We start from the raw sequence: 23467 nt of genomic DNA, 5'->3' as shown, positions 1-23467 counted from the left end.
CAGTCTCATACACTCATGGAGTCACTTTCTAAAATAGTTATTTGATAAGATTGCACTAGCTATAATTAAACCCTCGATGGGGGACATCAAACTGCACAGCCAGCTGTTGTTTAAACTAGACAATCGGAACTTACATCCCGCTATCTCTAACACACGTACACAATCATTGTAGTGGCCAGGTCTTGGGCCCAATGCAATATTTTTCAATTTTCTCTAATTGTGTGAGAGTGGTAATCCAAGGCAGGCTATTGTATATTCCACCCCCTCTACTGCCTGGTCTATATGGACACTAACTCCACAATTAACTTACCAGACCTGGGACTAAAATCAAATCACTGCCAGCATCTATTACCACCGCAAAGCAACACTTTCCTGTATGCAGGTTGCATAAAGGTGCGTTAAATTAGATCGGCTAAATGTTGAAAGTGGCAAAAATGTGATTGTAGATATTTTGAGGTCTGAGTATGTTTTCTGAAGTGGTTCTTGTTTTTTTTTTCCTGGTTTCCTTCAGATTTTCCGCATCCATTTTCTATTTATATTAATGCATGCATTTTCTTGTCACAGATGAGCAGCATGAAGCGACTCCGACCTCGGCTTAGCCACATCCTTTTCCGACTCCAGTTTGAGGAGCATGTAAACAACTTGCGACCAGATATCCTGGCAGTAAATGCAGCATGTGAAGAGGTCAGAAAGAGCCGCGCTTTTGGCCACCTGCTGGAACTGGTGCTCCTGCTTGGAAATTATATGAATGCAGGCTCTCGAAATGCCCAGTCATATGGATTTGACCTCAGCTCCCTTTGCAAGGTAAATACTGACCTATACATATCTTTTTTGTCCACATTCATAGCTCTTTCTTACCCCATTGACACTGGTTCAACATGAGGGACACTTGTTCAATAAAGCTCCTGATACTGCATATTGATTTTATACAGCTGTGCTTGCAGCTGCACACCTGAAGTAGCAATAACAAAAGATTTGACAGACGTGAAGTGAGCCTTATGTAAAATGGACTGCCTGGCTCCTCTTTTGGTCTGCAGCACACTTTATTCTAGTCTGTAATATGTTTAGAAAAACAGCTTTTGCTTTTGAAAGAAGTAAGACTACAAAAGAATCATAAATTGGTAAAAAGGTGAAAGAAGGTTTATTTTTGTAGTGTGTTTACAATTAGAAAATAGAAAAAAAATGTAACTCAATGAAAATATTGTCAAGTAAATAAAATGGACTAATTAAATGGTAATTGGGCTAAGTTTAAATACCACTTTTCACATGATACTGACCACTGACGGAACATTCACCCATTTGCACTTAAAAGTGCATTCCTGCAATAATATGCAGTTAACTAGGCAATTTCATAAGATAAGCGCCTTGCCCTGGGGCACAATTGCTTCTTGAATCTAGCCCACAACTTTTTGATCGCAAACGTTGTGGGCTAGATTCCAACAAAATCCTGTCTCACGCAAATGGGCACAACCAATCCAAGACAATCCAAAATGATTAATTAGCACAACTTAAGTTTCCATAAGCTAAAAAAAAAGTTACCACCAAGCAGCAAATAACAAGTAGAGGTCATGTTTTACTTTACCTACCAATTAATTTTTTGATGTCATATATATTAACTTTGATATATTCATCATCAAAGTTGCAACATTTAATTTCTGGTGTCATTTGGACTAAGCCTTACTTTTGTCAATACAAAAATTAAAAAGCAGGAGAACAATTTGTGGGTTTTTTTCTGACTTACAAATATAAAAAGCACAAATGACATTTCTATCCTTCCTGTAGGTTATTAGTTTATATAAACACACTCTGCTGTATTCTTCAGCTGAAAGTCGTTTGATATATGCCTACCAGCTTTACTATACAAATGGAGGGGAAAAAAATTGTTTTCTTTTCAGTACAGCTGAAGGACAATTTTCAAGTTTGGTCAAACCTTTGCAATTGAATTTTGGTCCAGCCATTCTAATGCAGAATGTTAAGTCTAATCTATTACATTTCATAGTTGTCCTCGTTGTATGTTTAGGGGATCCAGGTATAAGGTGAACTGCTACCTCAGTCTCAAGTCTGTTGCAGATTTAACAATTTTGTCTTCCATCCACAACAGAGTGCTTCACATATGGGCCAAAAAAGTAACATTTTTGTCTTGTCTGATCCAAACACCCTCTAGTAAGGCGGCTGTGTCCCCTTTATGACTTGCAGCAAACTGTAAAGGGAAATGGCTTTCTTTCAAAAATATGTTGTCTTGCATATCTCTTCTATAATGGCATACACAGCTCTTAGTATTTTGCTGCTTTTGCAAGGCAGTATTAGTGAAAGAATTGACTGTGCCTACTGATTTGATTTTCATCTGTTTTATCACAGTAAGGCCTGCAAGACCATGTGAACATACAAGACTATTTTTACGTATCAGTTGGCTTTTATCAAAAAACATTAAAATAAAGGCCATGTTTAGTTTGTATTCTTCTGCCCACAATAGATAGCTGCGGCTGTCCGATCCCTCTGAAAGCATACGCACCCTTCAGGGCTAACCAAACACTTCATGGATGAAGACATGGCCTATAGGTATACCTTTTTGATGAAGACTGAGCACCAAGTATCCCCCGTGTGATAGTGAGGACAAAAACAAGGTGTAATCTTTGGATGAGAAACTCCTGCAGTGGTTACATTAAAGCTGTTGGCACATGTGCTGCAGTTTCCACAGTAACAGCCACCGCAGCCATTTGTCACTGCCACCTCTTTGCCCTGTTAGACTTGGATGCTTATGCTCATATAAACACCAGCGCATTTGCCAAATGTGGATTCCTGCATATTTGATGGACTAGAAACATTAGCAGAACAATAACATAATCAATCAACAGAGGTTTATTTGTGGATTATGTCTTCCATTTAGTTTAGCGCCACTGTTCCAGTGTGTCGATTTCTTTTTTCATCACGCTGACGTTGTCTGACCACGGTGAGTCGATGTCTCGGTATGTATGTATCAATATGTATAGGAAGGCATCACCTTCATGCCTCCCCCAGAGTTTGACAACTTAATACTGTGACACACTTCACAGCACAAGGAAATTGCACCCAGCCCAGCTGGAAAAAAGAAAAAAAATGTTTACATTGTCATCTATGTTTACCATCTATCTAAATTCAGAGAGGGACCTTTTGTGAGTGAGCCATTGAAGCTTTTAGGGAAGGAAGAAAAAAGCAAGGAAAAACCGAAATGAAAAGAGAGATGAGAATGTTTGATTGGAGGAGATAATGCAAACATGATTAAACCCAGCGGGTTTGAGTACACTGCTGTCTACCAATAGATCACCTAGAGAGATACACAGCAACACACTCCACAGGAGGGATGCACAGCAGGGATACTAAGAGGCATCTTGGAATTAGACTGTAAAAGAGCAATGATGGAAATTTATCAGAGAAATTGAAAAATTGTTGTGTGCGGTTGAGGGAGACGCAGCGAGTGCAGGGGGGTCATCACATTGTGAAATTGCATCTGCTGCATAAGTATGAGATATAAAATCATCCATTGCACTGTCAACACTTAACATTTATAACACAGGCATTGAGACATTACTTTTTTTGTCTTATAATACCCAACAGATACTGCCATCTAATGTCGTGGGTGAAATTGAAGTGATACATGGGAAGTCTGACAACTTTTGTCTGCTGCAGCAAACATGTCTGCCAAGACAAGCTCTCACACTGTGATTTTCTTTTTTCTTTGGACAGAGAAAACAGGAACTAAAAAGGAGGCAATTTATACACATACATGGCAGTGACACATCAAAGGAAAACCTTGAATGCCAGGCCCTTATGGTTTGGAAAATTCATTGCTCTATTATCCTCTGTTTTCATATATCTTTTTTATGTTTTTTTTCTCTATGACAACCTGCTTTGGGTCCACTTATCCCCTGGGGGGAAGGGTCAGTGCAAATCAATATAAAATTCCTCAGAGTGATTTTTCCTTTGATGAAACTTTTCTGTCTTGAGCGAACTGGTCTCTTCCAGGATGACAGTGCCCCCATGAAAGGTTACAAGGGGTCATAAAAAGATTGGATGACTATGAAAATAATGTGAGTCATATGTGAGCCTTTTTCAGACTCTGCCAGCTCAGTTGATCATTTATGGAAGATTTTAATCTGTGGTGGACTGCATCCTTCTCCTCATCAACTCCTCAAGTGAGGGAGAATTTTTCAGTTCAATATTTTAGTGTTTTCTATATTAAGATAATATAGTAGTTCAAAATTGTGCAAACATTGAAATATTTAATTTGAAATATTTTAATATTTAATATAAAATTTCCTCCTTTTATTAAAAAGAGGAAATTGACTTTCCTCCTTTTAATAACACATATTCTATATAATGTAAGTAAAAATGCATTTATTAGATACAAAAAATATATAAAAATGAAAATTGCTATGCAGTTTGCCAAAAAAAAAAAATCATTTTTAAAATAGTATTATGTCGAAACACCTTTATTCAACCCTCAATCTAAATTTTGTTTTTTCACAATAATATATATTTTTTTATTTTAGGGCTCTTTACAAAAAGTCCTTTCAGTTCAGTCACACATCCTAAGCTGGGAGCTGGTTCCACAGGAGAGGACCCGGATAACTAAAGGATTTCTTTTGTATTGTGTTGATTGAATGAATCATCACTCCAGCCACTTTGACAAAAATTTCAACTCTGTTTGAGGAATATGTACCTTGTTGTAACTCATGTTTAAACTGGTCGTCATTTGGTTACAATTGCCAGAAGGCTTAGACTCCAAAAACTTCTAGAAAGCTGGCATTGTGAGGGTCACAGCGAAAATTTGTTGGTTCACTTAAAAAATGTTCTCACAATATAAAAGATTAGGAGACGGTTTGCATGGAACAGTGAGTAAAATGTGAAATGCTGATAGACAACTACCACATAACATTGAACACTGAAGTTCAATTGAAAAGTGCTTCAGCAATGTTTCTGAAGTTTCACTTATAAAACCAGAGTTGCATCTTTCTGTGTCTATTTTCTTTAGTAATTGTTTTCATTTTTGTGTTGCTGGATAAATATTTTGAAAGAGTGTTGAAATGACATAACACCGTCTCAGTTTTGCTATGCCTCAAAAATTTGTTGTTTTACAAAGGTACAATTTTGAGAGCTATTCTAGAGGGGCATTTATATCAGTCCAGCTAACGTCAGCGTTCTATCATTTGGAGCATGTAAAAATACTGTCTGACAGCCTCACGACATTTTTCTGCATAAGTTTCTTTCCTTACCTCTCTGAGAAGATTTGCATGTCAGTTTCTATGTCTTAGTTGTTTGACACTTTAACAAGAAACATAAATAAACAAAAATATGTACTTTAGAAATAGTGCAGAGCTGACATTTGTTTGCAGGTATAGAACGTAGCTTTTCATTTTATCCCACATTAGTGGAAGAAATGCATGTTTTAGTTTCATTGAAGGATTTATTGGTCTGTCCTCTGTGTTGCTACAGATGGATCACAAAGTAGAGTAAAAGGAGAATAAGAGTATAGTTTGATCCAGTTGCCTTTTAGTTAATACTTTAGTTTACTTGCCAAATAGAATAAAATAGAACAAAATTACCTTATATTCTTGTACCTTGGTGGGAAAATTCATGTTTACGTGCAACAAAGTGACAGACAAATGGATGCATGTAGATTCACACATAGGTTAAAAAAGATATGGTATGTGCATCGATACAAGCCAATGCGACATATAATTTATCAAATCAAATCAAATGTTATTTGTATAGCACATTTCAGCAGCAAGACATTTCAAAGTGCTTTACATCATAAACACAAAAACACAAAGTCATGCAACATATAATAAACAATACATTGTTACATATTACGTTTCAAATACAATTCTAAACAGGTGTGTTTTTAGTTGAGATTTAAAGGAAGTCGGGGTTTCCGCTGTTTTACAGTTTTCTGGAAGTTTGTTCCAAATTTTTGGTGCATAGATGCTGAAAGCTGCTTCTCCTCTCTTGGTTCTGGTTCTGGGGATGCAAAGCAGACCAGAACCAGGTTGATACAACAACAGCAGATCGTTGATGTATTGTGGCGCTAAACCATTCAGTGATTTGTAAACTAACAACAGTATTTTAAAATCTATTCTTTGAGCTGCAGGGAGAAAGTGGAGGGACTTTAAAACTGGTGTTATGTACTCCAGTATGTCTCCATCGAGACATGATTATTAAATGAACATTTCACATTTAAATCAGACTAATGTCAACTTAATTGAGTACATTTATATAGCATAAAGTTATGTAATGTCCATTTGAAAACACTTCAATATTTTTTTTTTTGGCAAATACAATCTTACTTTGTTGTTTGAGTTAGAATTTTCTCCTCTTAGAAAAGTAGCTTCATTCACTTCATTCATTAGAAGCTTTGTAACGAATGTTTTTTGTGTGTTTTACCACAGTTAAAGGACACAAAGTCTGCAGACCAGAAGACCACATTACTGCACTTTTTAGCAGAAGTGTGTGAGGAACAGTTTCCTGATGTGATAACGTTTATTGACGAGCTGGAGCACGTGGATCGAGCAAGCAGAGGTACATCAACTTTTCTTTGTTTGTAGCTTTGTACATAAAGAAAGCCCTCTAAATTTGTTCCCTTGTTTTCCATATGTTGTTTTAGCTGCTGCTGATGTTATTACATCTAAAAACTCACTGATAATTTATATTTTTACTGTAAACACTCACTAGCATCATGTTCCATTGTGAGCGTTCGTTGTAAAAGCCTGGTATAAACAATAGTGACAACTGAACAGAAAAGCAGAGGAAAAATAATGGGAACAACCTAATAAAATGTAACGAGATACTGTATGTGAGATTTTAGCTTCATCAAATTCTGATGGTAGGTACTTCAACACTTTTTTGTTTTACTTTGCCTTATAGGAAGATATGTATAATCAGTAAGATTTATCAAAATACCCTGTATATTTGGTTTTGTATATGACAATTTTAGAGTAATTGGAGTCTTTTGTTTGCTTAACTGCGTAGCGCAGAAATAGAATGACCTACCTCCACTGAAACAAAACATTTTTGTTCAGTAAGTCTTTTTGTTTTCTCTAAGCTTTATTCTTTTGTAAAAATCTCTTGGGGTTATTCTAGAATTAGATGGCTTGTTGATTCCGTAAACAATGCATTTTATTATTTTACTGTTTGATCCACGTTACACTGCTCATCTGCTCCGCTGTTTGATACCGGCATTAATCTTCAGCTGTCGCACATTTACAAGTAAGAGGTTTATTTTATTTTTTTACAAGTAAATACATCAGGTTATGTCAGCCACAGAGATGAAGAGCAATTCTCTCTTTGAACACGCTTGGAGTTGCTGTGTTGGTTTTAACGCGATTTGGCGTTTTTTTTTTTTTTCTTCTCACAAACATGGCTCCACTCAAAGTGCTTTTAGTCTGGTCCGATTCTCCTGAGTACGGTAAAGGTCAGAGACAAGCAGAGCTGACTGGGTGGTCAGAGACTCGGTCTTGTTCTTTGTTCGTTGTTGCTATAGGCGGCTCTCATGCAGCAGCGGCAAGCAGAAGTCTGTGCAGAATTTGTGTTTGTTTGTGTGTGAGGTTGTTCCCTCACAGCATGTTTTCACCCGGCTCCAAAGACGATTTTTACCCACTGCTCTAGTCCCAGCGGGAGGGAGAGAGGAAAAGTGTGAGGAGGAGAAAACGTAGGGGGATAATTTGTGTGGCTTCATTGTTTGGACTCTCTCTTAAAGACCCCTCTAGATTTTCTTTACATTTTTTTTTCCTTTTTGAAAACGGTAGATGATGACACCCCTGTTGTGGGTTTATTTCTCCCAACTAGACTGCATGTCCACAAAACCAAGATTAATAAGTACAAGGTTGAGATCAATGGGAAGCACAGTTCTTAGATCTTTCCTCAGACTGTGTGACGTCTGCTTTACAGACATCAAGCTGAGTATTTACATCTGTATAGATGGAGTGCTCTTTCACTGTCACAGTCTTTCTCTGTTTCTGTACCATTATGACATGCTCACATTAAGTGTCTTATTACACCACATCTCGTATTCAGACACACAAATCCCATTTCTTTTCAAACGGGGCTCTTGAGTGGCTTCTTTTTCATTAATTTTGACAGCCATTTGAGAGGACTGTAGACACGCTAAAAGGCTGCATTACATTCATAGACACTAACCAAAGAGCTTACTTGGGCATGAAAACAAGGTTGGGTAGAGGTAGCAGTAATGATTTGTGTTCCAGCTCTGAAGGTGCTACTTTTTTGAATGCATATAACACAACCCCTCGTTTCCCCCACTCTTCTCGCAGAGGCGAAACTGTACTTTAGTTCAGCGTTGCTTCGTATCTGTCTTCTTATTTTTGCTACCCTCTCTTCTCCTCAGCTCTGGAATCATTATTTCTACTGACAGTGAGAAACAGTCTTTTTTTGCTGCTTCTGTCATATTCCATGAATCTCTCTTTATCTGTCTGTCAACACCTCTGTGTCTGTCGATCCTTCCCTTCTTGTCTCGCTCTTGTTCTTGGTTTCAGTCTTTCTGTTCATGTTTCCGTTTTTCTCTTTTTTTCCCCCCGCTAACACACACAGACCTGACGAACAGCAGCGGCTTTGGCCAGTTAAGATGGCATAAAGCGGTGCTTTGTTTAAACTGATAGTGTAAAGCAGGCGACTGTTGGAAGGAACTAATGGCCTCAACCTGGTTAATTCATCTTAGAAATATAAATATTACCTTTTGGCTATAGAAATGATGCTCATTTGTTTTTTGGAAGAGACATGCTTGCATACATTTTTGCACAGCAAAAATATAGAAGTTCTGTTTCTAGCATCTTGTTGCATTAAAGAGTCATTAAGGACTTGTGTGAGGACTCCACGACATTGATGTGGCTGTTTAATATGCCGTTCAGGCTCTGCTTTGTAGTTCTCATGCATACCTCATGCAGTCTGAATGATGAGCCGGAGGTTTAAAGTATGTGGAAGGGGCTTTCTCGGCTACATTTCAGAGGGTGCTTTGCTCTTAAGAGTTGCTGTATCTTAGATGTTTAGCATGTATAATGTTTTCTAAATAGGTCTCACATCCACAGCCTCTGGCTCCATCAGTTTAGTCCCACTTGTCTGACAGGGTTTGGCCTCAGAGGGCAGATCTGCATTTCTACACTCTCCTAATTTCCATATATCAAAAGATGATCTATTGTGGACTTGTCTTTAATATGGCTCTTTGCTCATATGCGTAGTTGTGTGCTCCTCTCTTTGTCTCATTTATTGCACAGCAGGTTGACAGAGTAATAAAAGGATGTCAATGGGGAATTTGACCTCTACAAATACTGCAATTATTATTCCTCTAAAACACCCTATATCTGTCTGCAACCTCTCTGGACTCCAGAGGCGTTCAGGTCCCAGTGCACATAAAAATCACTCACGCCTTAATGCTCAGAATGAGAAGGCAACAACAGCTTGGCCAGAAAGAGAATGAAACGTTCACAAACACCACTTTGTCTTTTTTTTCCCTCCTTGTATTTAGTTTCTTAGTCACAGGATGAGCCAGTATATATAAATTCTTCAGTTATGCATTTCAAACATATGTTTATGGTAAACCTTTGTTTTGAAGGGCATTCGTTCCTGTTTAGCAACACATTCTAACTGCCACAATCGCTCTTCAAGTAGGTTTTCCTCTTATAGCATATAGTTCTATGTTTGTCCCCTCTCTTGTCAGTCATTGTTCACATATCTTTCCATGTGAGTGAGGCACATCACAAAAGCCTGCAGATTAGCTTGTGAAACAGAGGAAAGAGGAGATTCCTGTCTGTTTTTGCTTTCTGTCTCGCCCTCCTTTGCTCTTTTCTCAGTCGCAACGTCATCTCACCGGGCTTTAATCATTTCTATTAACGGACTGGCTCTCTGGCAACCTTCCACTTTTCATTCTGCCCACACCTTATTCACTCAAATTTGATTGCCGGGTAATGCAGAGGATAAAAAGCGAACAGGATAAAAAGGAGGTAAAGGAGCAGGCTGTTTACTAAAACTTTCGCTATTTAATATGACTGAAAATATCACCTACTCGTTGAAACATTTAATAAGAAAATATATTAAATTCAGGCATCCAGTGAATAAATAGTGTATCTCAAAAGCATTCTTAGCCCTTGAAATTGTTTTATAGTTTGACATGTTTCAAACGCATAATTAAATATTCTATTATTTTATATGAAAGACTACTGCTTAACAGCAAATACTTGTGAAGCCGGCATTAAATTATTTATTTTTTACAAATATGTATGTAGTGACTTTGTATGAAAGTCCCTTGAGTAAGTATTTTATAGAAACACATTTGCTTCGGGTTTTTTGAGATATTTCTACCCGCTTAATTTTTTTAATGGTATTCATACCATTCAAAGAATGGTATGAATACTTTTCCAAGGCAATGTCCTTTAACATGTATGTTAATTTTCCAGTTCGCATAATGATGTATGAAAGGACAGATGTGTAACACCAAGACCGAGACTAGTTTTTACTATGTGAAGGAGTACAGTATTTTCAAATTGGGTGGATGGATTTAGTGTCACTATAAAAATTATTAATCATTTGATTGTTTTAGTCTGGTTTTCTGTCTGTTGGTGTCTTTGTGTCACCAGACGCAGTGTGTTTAATGATGCTATGACATCCAATTAATGATCTTTACTTAACCAAAGTATCTCTAGAAATCAATCTTCTCTTTTATAGGGGAAAAGTAATCATAAAACCATCACAGGCTTGCCCAATCAATGTGATAAGAAGAATATATTTCAGGTAACAGGTTCTGTTTTCCTGTTAAGCCTAGAAAAGACAAATTCACTCCAGCACAAACAAAATATTGTTGAGGTATTTTGAATGGCTGTACATAGGATTAAAACATGTGCCAAAACACAGAAAAAATACTTTTTTGCAAGGACATTTTTCTTTAAACTAAGAAATGGTCCACAAATTGTTGCTGAGATTGAAAACAACAGAATAAAGTACATTACAGAGGAGGGAAGTGTGCAAATAATTTGGCAACTACATGTGTGGAGTGATGTTTTCACTGCTTTAAATTTAGTTTTCTTTGCTTTCTAATCCTGTTGTTTCCGCTTTGCCATTTTCTCAGTTAAAAGTGACAGACAAGTCCCGCCTGCTCTTATTCCTGTAGAAACGTAAATGTGTTTATTTAGATTCTCGCCATTACCCATAGTGAAAAGACTAAATAAACTCTCTTTTCATCAGAATGTAAAGAATTTTGTTTTCAACATCAGCTATTGTAGGCCTCTGTTTTTTTTTTAAACATCTAGCGCAGTGGGTTTTCATTTCTAAAGGGGGTTTATGTCACAAAGTCAAAGAGAAGCTAAGCTACTCTCTTCTTTTTCTTTTTTCGTAAAGCGTTTATTAGGATCAAGGGAAATGTGAAACTACTTAAGATTAAGCAGCTTATGATTTTTTTTTTTGTGAAGTAGGGTTTAATCAGGGTAATTTAAGCCACATGCTGTATTCACTCACAAGCAAACGTGTCAGCCATGACCAAGGTAACAGAAAGTTAGGTTCAGCCTTCTCCTGTCCTCTCCTGGTGTACAATCCATGCACCTGTTGGTAGAAGCACAAAGGATGAAAGACCTTCCAATTTTAGGCAACCATGAGGTTCACATAGTAAAAAAAAAAAGGGCTTTATACATGCACGTATTTTCTGATCTATGTTTTTCATTTATTCCCTCAACAATTCTGGCACCGAGTGAACCTGTAATAATCATGTTTTGTATGTGAGGCAGCTTTCTCACTCATTTTCTGTTTCTTTTTTTTGTGTGTGTGTGTGTATGTGCGGATGTGCGTGTGGGTGTGTTTCTATTATCCTGTTTTGCTTGCTTGTGTCTCCTCACATTATATCACGTTTGTTTTTGGTTCGCCACCATAAATGTGCGTGTTTGTGGCTGAAAATATGTGCTTGTGTCTTTCAGTCTCAGCAGAGAATCTGGAAAAGAGCCTCAGGCAGATGGAGAGGCAGCTGCTGCAGCTCAAGAAAGACCTGGAGACTTTTTCCTCCACCGATGACCCTAACGACATGTTTCTCACCAAAATGGCTATATCCTTTTTTCACATTTATGCATATGCTTTATTGCTTGAGGGCGGTATACAGTGTGTTAAATGCAAAAATAAATAAATATATAAAACGATAAATGAACTCAGAAGAATATTGCTAAGATCCAATAAATTGAACTTGCTCCAAGTTTCCACCATCACATCTTTTGAATATTTAATATAGTTTGTGTAGATTCTATTGCAGGGAAAAGATAGGAAGATAAGAATGTGCTGCGTCCTCAGCCTTGGTCACACTCGGTTTCCATTTCATTATCAATGATGATGTGCACAAGTAATGAGTACATCCCATTCCACAGTCAACTCGCTATTCCAGCCTCTCCCTCAGCCTCTTTTCTTTTTTTCCAAAAGGTTCTTAAGAGTGAATGCAACTTCAAACAAAAGGCAAAGGGTTGGAGAAGATTTGGTGCTCCACTTGTTTAAACTCTGGCAGTGACGGTAGATGCAGTTTATCCCCAAGCAGCAGTAATGTATTAGACTATTGAATTGTCATTTAATTATCCAGAAACAAAGGCGCTAATGCATGAACAGAGTCAACACATTCCAGCTGCCCATTCGGGATATCTCAGTCCACTGCTGACAGCTGGTGTGCATTTGACAGCAGAGTAAATTATTCATTGTCTTCTGAGGAAATTCTACAGGATCAGGCTGACAGGTACGACTCAGGCCAGGTGTGTTCAATAATACACTCTGTTCCTTGGCCCCTTCATGTAGTTTTGATCAACAGCCTTGGGCTGGGGCACTGATGACTTGTCCTGAGGTAGTTAGCAGAGAACTTGAGAGCAACTCTCAGACAAAATGAATTTCAAGCAACTGTCACTGTTGTATTTTTGTACTTGCATGGTGTGTCGAGGGGCTTAAAGGGAAGTATTATATATTTTTCAAGTACATTGCGCTATAAAATAGCATTATCAAGTAACTATATTACCTCCAGTTATGAAAATAATGGGGGTTTCACAAATTCAAACAACATTTGAAATATATTATTTAAAAGAAATTTTACTTCACAATTTGTTCCCTTGTAATTGGCCTATATATATATATATATATATATATATATATATATATATATATATATATATATATATATATATATATATATATATATATATATATATATATATATATATATGTGTTCTTTTTTTTAATTAATTTATTTTATTTCTTCAATTTGATATCCCTAAAGGAAATCTAGTCCGGGGTAGAGTTAGGGTAACCTTGCAATAGTCATTTTTATTAAAAGCCATCAGAATTTATGTCTGTAGTTTCCCACAAACCACATTGACACAATTAATGGAAGACAGCGCTCTGCTTAGATGAGACCAAAACTGAGGCATTTAGTATTTTTGCAGAACAGAATGTGTGATGTATAACTCTGCACATCATCCTGAACTCAGCATCCCTGGAAGGGTCAGGTTGGGATGCTTTGTTCAGTGAGGACAGGGTAGTTGGTCAAATTTGATGGGCCGTACTAAATACATGACAGTCCTGGAAGAAATTCTGATGAAATCCTGTAAAAAGTTAAGAGTGGGGTCTAGATTAAACTTTCAGAATAACAATAACTTTAAACAGTCAGCCCTTAAATGGAGTGATTTAAATCAAATCACATTTATGTGTTGTGTGGTCCAAAGTTCAGTCCTAATTCCACCTGAAAATATGTGGCAAAAACACTGAACTTGTTGTTAAAAGATGCTTTTTATCTAATTGGAGAGAGAGAATAAATTGTAGACTGAGGGTGCCCGTGACTGATTTTTTTTTTCTTTAGATTTTTCTTTAAAACAAAACCAAAAAAAAGGAACAAAGGAAACCATGTGTCATTTCCCTTTCTCTTTATTGTAAAGAGGTTGTAACATGGCAAAATATAATATAATAATTTTATTGAACATTAGCCGGAAACTGTTATACAATATTGATTTAGAGCTTCACGTACAAGTCTCAACTGTCTAGAAATTTTTCATATTTTTACCTTTTTTTTTTTTTTTACTCGCATTATCCAAAGGTCAGTCATTTTTGTACAATGCTCTTTAAAGTACGCTCCATCTTGTGATCATCACTGAATGTCTGTCAGTTTTCAGTCAAAGCAAATAATGTTTTTCAATTTATCTCAAAGATTCTGTTATGTTCAGAGTGAGCCTCTTAAAAAAAAAAATCTTTCTATTGAAGATATGTGGCAGATAATACTGCAATGTGGTCCGAAGGAAATTCTCAGAATTATGATTAGTAATTCTGAGAATTTCTTCTCTTTGTCTACGCTTTAATACATTTTTGTCAGGCCAAACATGAAAGGCTAAGGGATGTCTTAAGTGAAAATTTCCTCTTCACATTTTGCCCCTCTTAAGTACACAGTTACTGGGTCATGGGGGCTGCTGTGGCACATCTGAATATGAGCTCAGGCTTGTAAAGGTGGCAGATCAGATCATGACAAAAACAGAAAGGCGATGGAGAAATGGAGACTGAAGAATGATGGAACCGGGCGTGTGGGGGGGTAAGTGGAAAATCTCAAGGGAAAGAAGGTCTTGAGATTGAGTTGCGGAGAGCCGCGGGTTTCTCTCGAACAGGAAAGAAGTCAGGAGATGGGCGAACAAAAAGAGGACAGATAGTACACTCCACAACACTTATCACCCTCAACTCTTAGCTTTTTTTCCTCTCTTTTCTTCTTTCTCCTACTGACCTCCCTAATTCCTTCCTTTCCTCACATTCTGGCTTGGAAACATATTACTGACAAGTCGGTCTGGGCGGAGAGCCTATCGAACAGCATTTATCCAGCTGTGAATAGGTAGTCTCATCGTCAGCCAGATTCGGCTGAGGCCAAACCTCAAATAGGTCCATCAATTGAGCTATAATGAAGGTGCAAAATCAGAGCCAGAATGCTGCCCACACACATTTGTATGACACCACACTCACAGTCCTGCTTCTTATCTGCCATTAGATGACAGTGTTAGCCATTAGGTTGTTGATTGTGTATTCAGGATGTTTCAAGAAAACCTAATCTGAAATTTTCAAAAATATGAACCTGGATTTTTTTTTTTCCTTTTGGTAACGCTGCAGAAGTTTTGACTTTCAGCTCACAATGGTGAGCATGTGCAAAAAAATAGACAGGAATATGCATTTCAGAAATTATTTTAGAGGCGTGTGTGGAGTCAGATTTTCCTCTGCAGTACTGCATGCCCTGATGGTTGGCACAGAGCTTTTCAGCGCTTTCGCTCCCACACTGACACCTCTACGGCACACGTTGACAGAGCTATTACAATATTTGTCTCCCTCCACACACAAACACGCCAAAGAATAAGAAGCTGTCCTTTTCCTTGCTTCACCTGGGTGAATTTGTGAAGATGTTTCAGTCAGATCCTGCAGGCGACTTAAAGCCATTGGAGGTTGCTGTAGTTATTAGATTTTCCTTTAATAAGGGATCATTTCACTACTTTAAAATCGCTTTGAGATGCAAAGACCTATTGGTGCTTAAAAATTTTACATAGACAGTGTGAGCACATGCTGCAGCTTTTGGGTGGGCTTTGAAATGACATCCTCATGAAAGTGAGAATTGCATAAATATTACATTATATAAAATCAGTACTCAATGCAGCAAAGCTGAGAATTTCAGTGTTTTCGCATATTTGACCATGCTACCTTTTTCTTAGCTTGAGTTTATGTTAAGCGGTTATGTGTGTGAAATATATTAAGACACTTTGCCAGAAGCTGAACATTGATGGTGTAGGCTGCAGGGGCGCGAACACACTGTGAAAGCAACCTGACAGATTGTATCCGAGCCACTAATGGCAACATCACAGTTTACATCTGACTGATCTCCTCACTTTCCAAAAAAACGCAGTGGATGTTTTCGTCTTTGCCGTCCAGAATCTTCTGATCAGCATTTGATGGATGCCCTCATATGTGATGGATGTCTTGTTGACCTTGACATACACCCCGTTACAGCTTCAGCAAAGTGGCGCAGGAGCAGTATGGAAAGCTGGCGATCATGCACAGCAATATGGAGACCATGTATCAGAACCTACTGGAGTACTTTGCTGTTGATCCCAAGAAGACGTCTGTGGAGGAGTTGTTCACCGACCTCAGCAACTTCCGTTCCATGTTCACAGTAAGTATGCTAAATCAAACACTGGAGCTGTCCTTCGTATTTAGCTCCCCACTCCTTTTTTGTAATGTTTACAGAGTTGTTTTGTAGTGATAAAGTTTTTTTTTTTTTTTCCATTTTGAAAGCCTTTGACAAAACAGTTCTTTACTCTAAAACAATTTACTCAGTCAATACATACCGGTGGCTCGCTTTCTTTAGGTTGATTGTGGCTTCTGTAAGTTGTTTCCACATTTCACTGAATTGTCCTGCTTGCATATGAGCACCAAACAATCCTAATCTTCAGCAGTATTATGATAGACATGAAAAAAATCTGCTGTTACACTGTAATTATAAAAAAGGGACACAAACTACTTCTATGATTCTATAACTTTAATATTCTAATATGCAGTGTAGAGCGATGCTTTGGCCACTCTCAACCAGGCATTCATATTATTGCTCTGCTCCTTAGACTTATTTATCTGGTGCTGCTTTGAGGTCTGGATTTGTGCTGACCCACTGTGTTAAATCAGGGGGATTAGTACCATAGGTCACTGGACATGACATAAATTAGTAGCTAATTAAGCGACTAAAGTTCTTGCACTGCCCCTAACTTAAAATTTACCCTACAGACACTAATAGAGTCCATGCCCTTTTTATGGCATAGAGATGTTTTCCTTTAGTTGAGTCTTATTATCCAAATTTTGGAAAATTTATGTACTCCCTTGGGCCAGAACATAAGCCCCCTGACTCCTCCTTTAGAGTTGTCACAATAAATTATACATACTTTTGCTCAAGTGAGCATGCAATAGAGAATTCATTTGCTTTTTTAGTTTCAACATTGTAAAAATGGAACATCAAAAACTAGCCCTAATTTCTTCAGACATTTTAAGAGGCAATTATGTGTAGACACATTGATTTATTCCCACAGCCTTAGATCATTTTTATGCTTGAAAGATTCACAGTTGAATGTCAATGTTAACAATACAAATGTGTTGATGTTTTTTTGTTTTTTTTTTTAAATACTTGCATAGGTTAGCTTGGTGTAGATTTGCATTAACAACATGTATATAAATTAACAACAAGACCTATGCATTAACAATGTACAGTTTTTTCAGCTAATTAACTGTAGAAAATTAAACCAGTTTTTTGGCTATGGTTTCAGCCATTTAGTGCCATCTCTTGGCATTGTGTCCTGCTTTAGCTTTTATGCTCTGACCAAACATAACGTTTAATGACTTGGCTTGTGAAAGGTGAACAAGTCAAGTGTTATAAAGACCTGCATTATAAGATCAACACTCCCAAGGTACCTATTTATTTCCCTGTGATGGGTCAAGGCACAAGCAGCTTACACCCTCAGCATTTCGTACAAATTGTCACATCACACAGACATGTCTTGGGAAATGCCATGGCCAGGTCAGCGAACACAGGCATACAGTAAATCTCCGCATCCTAACCTCTCGGTCAAACCTGTGTCAGCATATACCAACCACACTGTGCCAAACCCCATGCTAATAGCTTTGTGCTGTCTCCAGTCTTATCCCCAAAGCAAACTGAGCCCTTGAATGTGTGTTTTAAATTCGTAAAGCATGCATGCTTGTGCAGTTTGTTAGTGTGTGGATGTTGTTTCTTTTGGGCAGTTTTTATAGGAGAAGCTTCTCAGTTTGGTTTTATTTGCACACGAAGCGCAAAGACATACACATACTTGTGCACGCATGCAGCAAGTGCAGTCACCCGTAGGAAGAAGACCCAGGGCAAGGCCCACACATCTGACAGAAATCCAATTGAGCGTATCTAATAGTGGACATCCAGGAGAGGAAGATGGTGAAGCAGACCTGCAGTGATGAAAAAAAGCGGAGGGCAGTTATTTTAGTGAGCTAGTTTTTTTTTCTTTCTTTCTCTTTCATTTAAATTTAAATATATAAAGTCTAACAAAATATATATTATGTGGTAGCATTCATTTCATGTTCATAAAACATATCTTGACAAAAGAGAGATTAATGAATTTGAAGTCAGAAAATAAATTTTTTCTGGATTTCTTCATGAAAATTACTAAATGCACTAAAAGTCTCAAATTATTGATGAATGCAAATCAAGTAAGCAGATTTGACAGAAGCTTGGAGAATATAATGAAGATTTCCTGGTCAAAAATGACCAGTAACCAATTCAGAATGACATGAAGTGTTTTAACTTTGGCCCTTTTTACCACGAGCTCAAAGTGCAACCAAATCAAAGTTGATGCAGACAAAGCAGTTAATGATGCATCCTAAATCTAATTTAGTGAAAGTCCTGCTGCTGTGAGCCTACTGTGATGCTAAAACTCAAATAAAGACCGGGACACCGCCACCTTGTAATGCAGGAATTACCACATGGCTTCATTCAGTTTGGACACCTGATTACTCTGCTCTGCTTTGCTTTATGATTCCTGGCGTGTGCGGCTCAACTATTCAGACCTCCACCTTGTTGACACTGAGAGCAGAGATGAGAAAGAGTGATGTAACTTGATTGCCATATATGTATTGTCCTCACATCTGCACATTGTCATTGGCTGTTGACTACACATATCTTGTCTAAAGGTTGTAACCCTGAAAGGCAATATGCACCACAACATAAGATACTAGGAAGAGGGCAAGAGGGCAAACATTTACCAAAGTACACCAGCACACTCTCATTCTGCTTATAAAAGATGATAAAAAAAAAAACAGAAAAAAGAAATCACATTTTTTCTCTCAGCACTATCGGATTAAAATAATGAATGGCAGATGATTTCAGAACTTTGGATAGTTAGATCCAAAGTACCCCTGTTAAGCAATTTATGTACTTATTCATTGTATGAAATAATAGTCTTTGAACATCACATAATGAGAACCACTCACTCAATATGTGGGTATGTGAAGAATGAAATGGAAAATGCTGTGCGTTCCAAAAAGAATTTAACTTTAACAACTCAAACTTTTTGCATTAAATCATTTTCCAGTTGCTTATCTTTGAAACTTCTCACAAAATGAAGATGAACAGTCAACCTTTAGTGTAGTACAAAACCCTGGGTCCAATCATTGGGTGCTATCTATCTCGTTAAAGGACAGAGACAAGTTGAAGGATTAAGATATACATTGTACCAATGAATCATTTTTCTTAATAAATAAGTGACAATGTGTAAAATATTTGACAAAATTGTTTGAATAAGGGTTCTGTTTCTGTTTAAGGCAATAATTCTTTAGAAGGTGGGGAGCACTAAAGCATTGAAACATTTTCAGAACTAGCAAGCGTGTGTAGGTGTGAGCTGGTCCTAATTGTTACTGAAAATCCATTCAGGATTAAATGACTCCTGTCACCTTCTCTTAGTGTTTGCCTCCACTTTACTGTACCAAATCAGATTCTCGTTTATTGCAAACTTCTCTTGTGAAGAAATTGTTGCCATGAACAACCAATAGTCATTCCATCATTTCAGAGATAAATTTATGACATAGAGGCCTTCATTTAAAAATAGTTAAAAGAGAGCTCTGAATAGCTTCAATCACAGTAATTTGGCATTCATCTTCCTCATGTCCTTTGAGCTGTAATACCTTCCTTTCAAATCGAAGACTGTCATTTGTATTTTCAAACCCCTTCTACAGACTGTACTGAGAAGGGAACTTATTTTATTTTTGTAGGTGTGTAAACATTTTAGGTCAAAATCTAAATTCGAAAATTTACTAAACTCCTTGACCTCAATATGTGAAATTGTTAGAACTAGCTTCGTACATAGATAAATTTCCCCAGTTCTTGTTCATAAACCCTTTTAGGTCCCATCAGGTTAGAAAGGTGGTATTTTGAATAAAGCAAAGCTAATCAGCGGGTCCGATAGTTGTGACCAGCTCGCTAGAAGCTCAAGTTACATTACACCCCTTTACATGATGCTGCCACAACCGTACTCTTTTACTGAAAACAAATAACGGTTCTCCCAGAAAACTTGCTAAGGCCGGTGGTTGGGTGATGGGGCAGTGATTCATCCAACCGCCTGCCATGTTTTTGAGTTAAAAAAACGTTAAAAGTTGACAGGAAATTTGAAAATATCGCTTGATATTTATTATTATTGAAACATTGGAAGATTAACACCTAAACACCAACTATAAAATCTTTAAAAAATGCAAACATTTTAAAAAGATTTAAATAAATAAGGAATGCTTAGCCTGGTGGGGGCACAAGTAAAGCCTGGTTGCCCGCCAGGCCTATAAACCCTGCAAATAAAGATCCGTTCCTTAAGCCTAAATGGGTCAGATTCCAGGTAGATGTTGGCTTCCTGCAGTGGGGCTGTCAGGTGACAGATTATTTTTTAGCGAAACACTGAACTCTTCAGTTTCTCTGATACGCTTATCAGTACATGACAGTGTTCCTCGACTGCAAGTTGCTTTTCATAAGATGGTGTAATAAATCTAATTAGCAGTAATGTTTGTGATGCTGATAACCATGCTCATTATTGTTAGTTTAGTTGAACACGGTCTTTATAGAACGCTGATATTAAGACTCATTCCCACATGACTGGTGGTTTAATAGAAGATTGTATATCATTATACCTTATTTAAACTGTCAGGTTTAATGATAGGAACATTTTAGGACCTTGATTACACACTTTGTCGTAAACTATTATGAATCTTCAAGTTTGGAATTGCATGAAAAAAAATCACATTTTCGACTTTTCCACAAAGTGATGAAAAGCTCTGCACCAAATTTTACAGAGTTCTTTATTTACCTAAGCCCCAGCTTTCTGCCAAGTTGTTTCCAATTCTCTGTGGTATTTTTTTTTCCTTTTTGTGCTCTTGATGAAAAATGGCAGAGAGCCCCTACATTCATCTTTAATTTCACCTTACTGCTTTACCAGAGTCAAGGAGCACAGTAGTTTTAGGTCAATCTGCTGATAAAACAACCTACAGTTAACATGCAATGGAGGCCATATTGTGAAGATATTTAATAGTATGCTTTATGCAGTAGCTGATTTACTCATCTCAGCTATAGAACACACAGTTATGAAGTAAAGATAAATGTGGTAATTTGAAAGTTTATATATTTGTCTTGTTCAGGTTGCAATTTCTCTGTATTCCAAGTAGTTTGCTGACATTATACTGATCACGCTGAACTGTTTTTGAATTCGAGTTGACTGTGCCATTCAGTGTTGTAGTCAAGACTACCTAAACTGAGACCAAGACAAGACCAAGATCAGAGGCCCAGGCTATATGACACAATAAAATGTTAATTATGATCAAAATTGCTAATCAAATTGATTTGAAAGATTCAGACCTAGATATTAAATAGTTAGAGCTGAAATAAATTTAACTAATATTAAATGCAGAACGAACGCTTTGTTCTGCAAAAGATAATGCCCTGGGCATTTGCCCATATTATTCATGTCAGAAATCACCACTCTCTGCACCTGTAAACATATCAATTGAGGCAATGCCCTGATGGTAAACACCGCTCAACTATGAACACTGACCAAAGAGCAACAAGCAAGAAATCACTAAGCACAAGGCGCTCACCATGACTGTTCTCAACTTCTCTCTCACTGCTTGAAGCCAGGCACCACACCACTTTGAACGAAAACAATCAAAGAGCAATGAGCATGCTCTGCGTGCTCTTTCGTTCTTGTGTTTTATTTATTTGCTAATTTGATGTAGTTATATTTGGAGATTGTCAGTTGGCATCAATAAACAAACTATCCCTTTTTAATGTGCTACTACATTTTTTCTGTATACTACAATAGAGTGTTAGAGCATGTGTTTCTTTTTTTTTTTACTTTTATGTAGTCTTAGCATCAGTATTATTCTTTCTTGGACTTGTGATGGGCGGTGTGTCCACAGCAGGTGGGGCGATTCAGGGGGAGGAGTCGGATGTTAGATGAAAACCCAGACCTCCTCGCTTTCAGTGACAGGCTATTGATTGGGATGGCAGTCTGGCCACCACTCTATTAAATCATATGCACTATATGTCTTGCTGGGGGATTATTGAGCTATTGACATTGTAGAAATGTAACAATAGAGATTACAGAGCCTGTTTCCTCTTTGGTTTGATGTATGGAGGTTATCTTCTGTATCATTCTACTTGGACAGGTTGGATTTAGAAGTGCTTGTATACCTTGTCTTGCATTATTTTGCAATGTCATTTTACTTTACACTCACACAAAGGCAGTGGCGGCTCCAGAATCTTTTTTTCCTGCAGGTGCATTTTACTGGGGGTGCTATGACGGATCTTTTTTACACTGTAGTTATCAGCATGCATGCATTAGTATTGCTATTTTAATCAGACTGATTTGCATTTATTTGACGCTTACACGTCAGCATCAAGCTTTGAATCATTAGCCAGATGACTTCCAGATAATATTACGTTGTTTAGATTGAAACAGCATTCATGACAAAGAGGACCCTTTGCAACTACCACACTGAATCATTCGAAGCGCCATGATGTAGATCGGACGTGAGAAACTGGAGTATTGAACTGAGCGGCTGAAGTTGTTTTCCCAAGTTGTTTTCTTCTATTAGTTCAAGTCAAGCAAATTTGTCTGTGAACGTAACACACCTGGTTGGGGCTCATAGACGGCGGTATTTACAGAAACCTGAAACAGCTAGCTTAGAAACCGACACGCGCCTCCTCCCTCCTGACGTGTTGATTAAATTATCGACTTTGCCTGAATTCAGACCACAAAATTTATGGCACAATGTCACAAACACTGTTTCCCCTTAAACCGGAGCAGCCTTAAAAATCTACAAAAGACGAGATGCTAATTTTTTTTTTTTCCATATGCTCGACTACATGACGGATCAACAATATAATTCAACAACTTATAAAAAAAAACAAAAAACATAATTATATATATTTTTTATTTTATTCTATTTAATTTCAAATTTGTGAAAATGTTCATAATTAGAGATAACAATAATTTGTTTAATATATTCATCTATAAATGTATATAGCTAAATATTTAACAACTTATTTATTGAATAGAGGTACCGTCTGACATTGTCGGTGTTTTTTATTATCGGTTCTAATTTTTTGGTTGCAGAAAATACTCAGGGGTATGAGAGGGGTTTACACTCACAACCCTAACAGTATAAAATGTTTACATTTGCTACACAATTGTAGTTACACTTTTGAAAGTTACCTCTCACTCTATTAGCATTGCAATTACAAGTTCCCACATTAGCAACCTGGTGAGGATGAACATGTTAATCTCAACACTTGGGAACAACAATTTCTTCAGGAATTTATTTTAAACCGTTAGCCTATAAGTGAATACCTGGAACGATGTTGTTGCCCCTAAAAATAAGGGTTGGCGACAAC

General features: G+C 37.3%; 1 protein-coding gene across 1 annotated transcript in view; it reads left to right on the top strand.

Annotated features, from left to right (window-relative positions):
- The window catches only part of LOC129369604 (protein diaphanous homolog 3-like), a 147250-nt gene that overhangs the window by 63513 nt on the left and 60270 nt on the right, over positions 1-23467 (top strand). Inside the window, exons 22-25 of the mRNA XM_055045118.1 lie at positions 565-804; positions 6426-6555; positions 11946-12071; positions 16017-16180. Of these exons, the coding sequence (XP_054901093.1) occupies positions 565-804; positions 6426-6555; positions 11946-12071; positions 16017-16180 (660 nt within the window). The remainder of the gene's footprint in view (positions 1-564; positions 805-6425; positions 6556-11945; positions 12072-16016; positions 16181-23467) is intronic.

The sequence above is a fragment of the Poeciliopsis prolifica genome, unplaced genomic scaffold (assembly GCF_027474105.1).
Source record: "Poeciliopsis prolifica strain line A6 unplaced genomic scaffold, Auburn_PproV2 SCAFFOLD021, whole genome shotgun sequence".
NCBI lineage: Eukaryota > Metazoa > Chordata > Actinopteri > Cyprinodontiformes > Poeciliidae > Poeciliopsis > Poeciliopsis prolifica.
The sequence above is the reverse complement of the archived record's forward strand: the minus strand, read 5'-3'. Positions and strand labels throughout refer to the sequence as shown.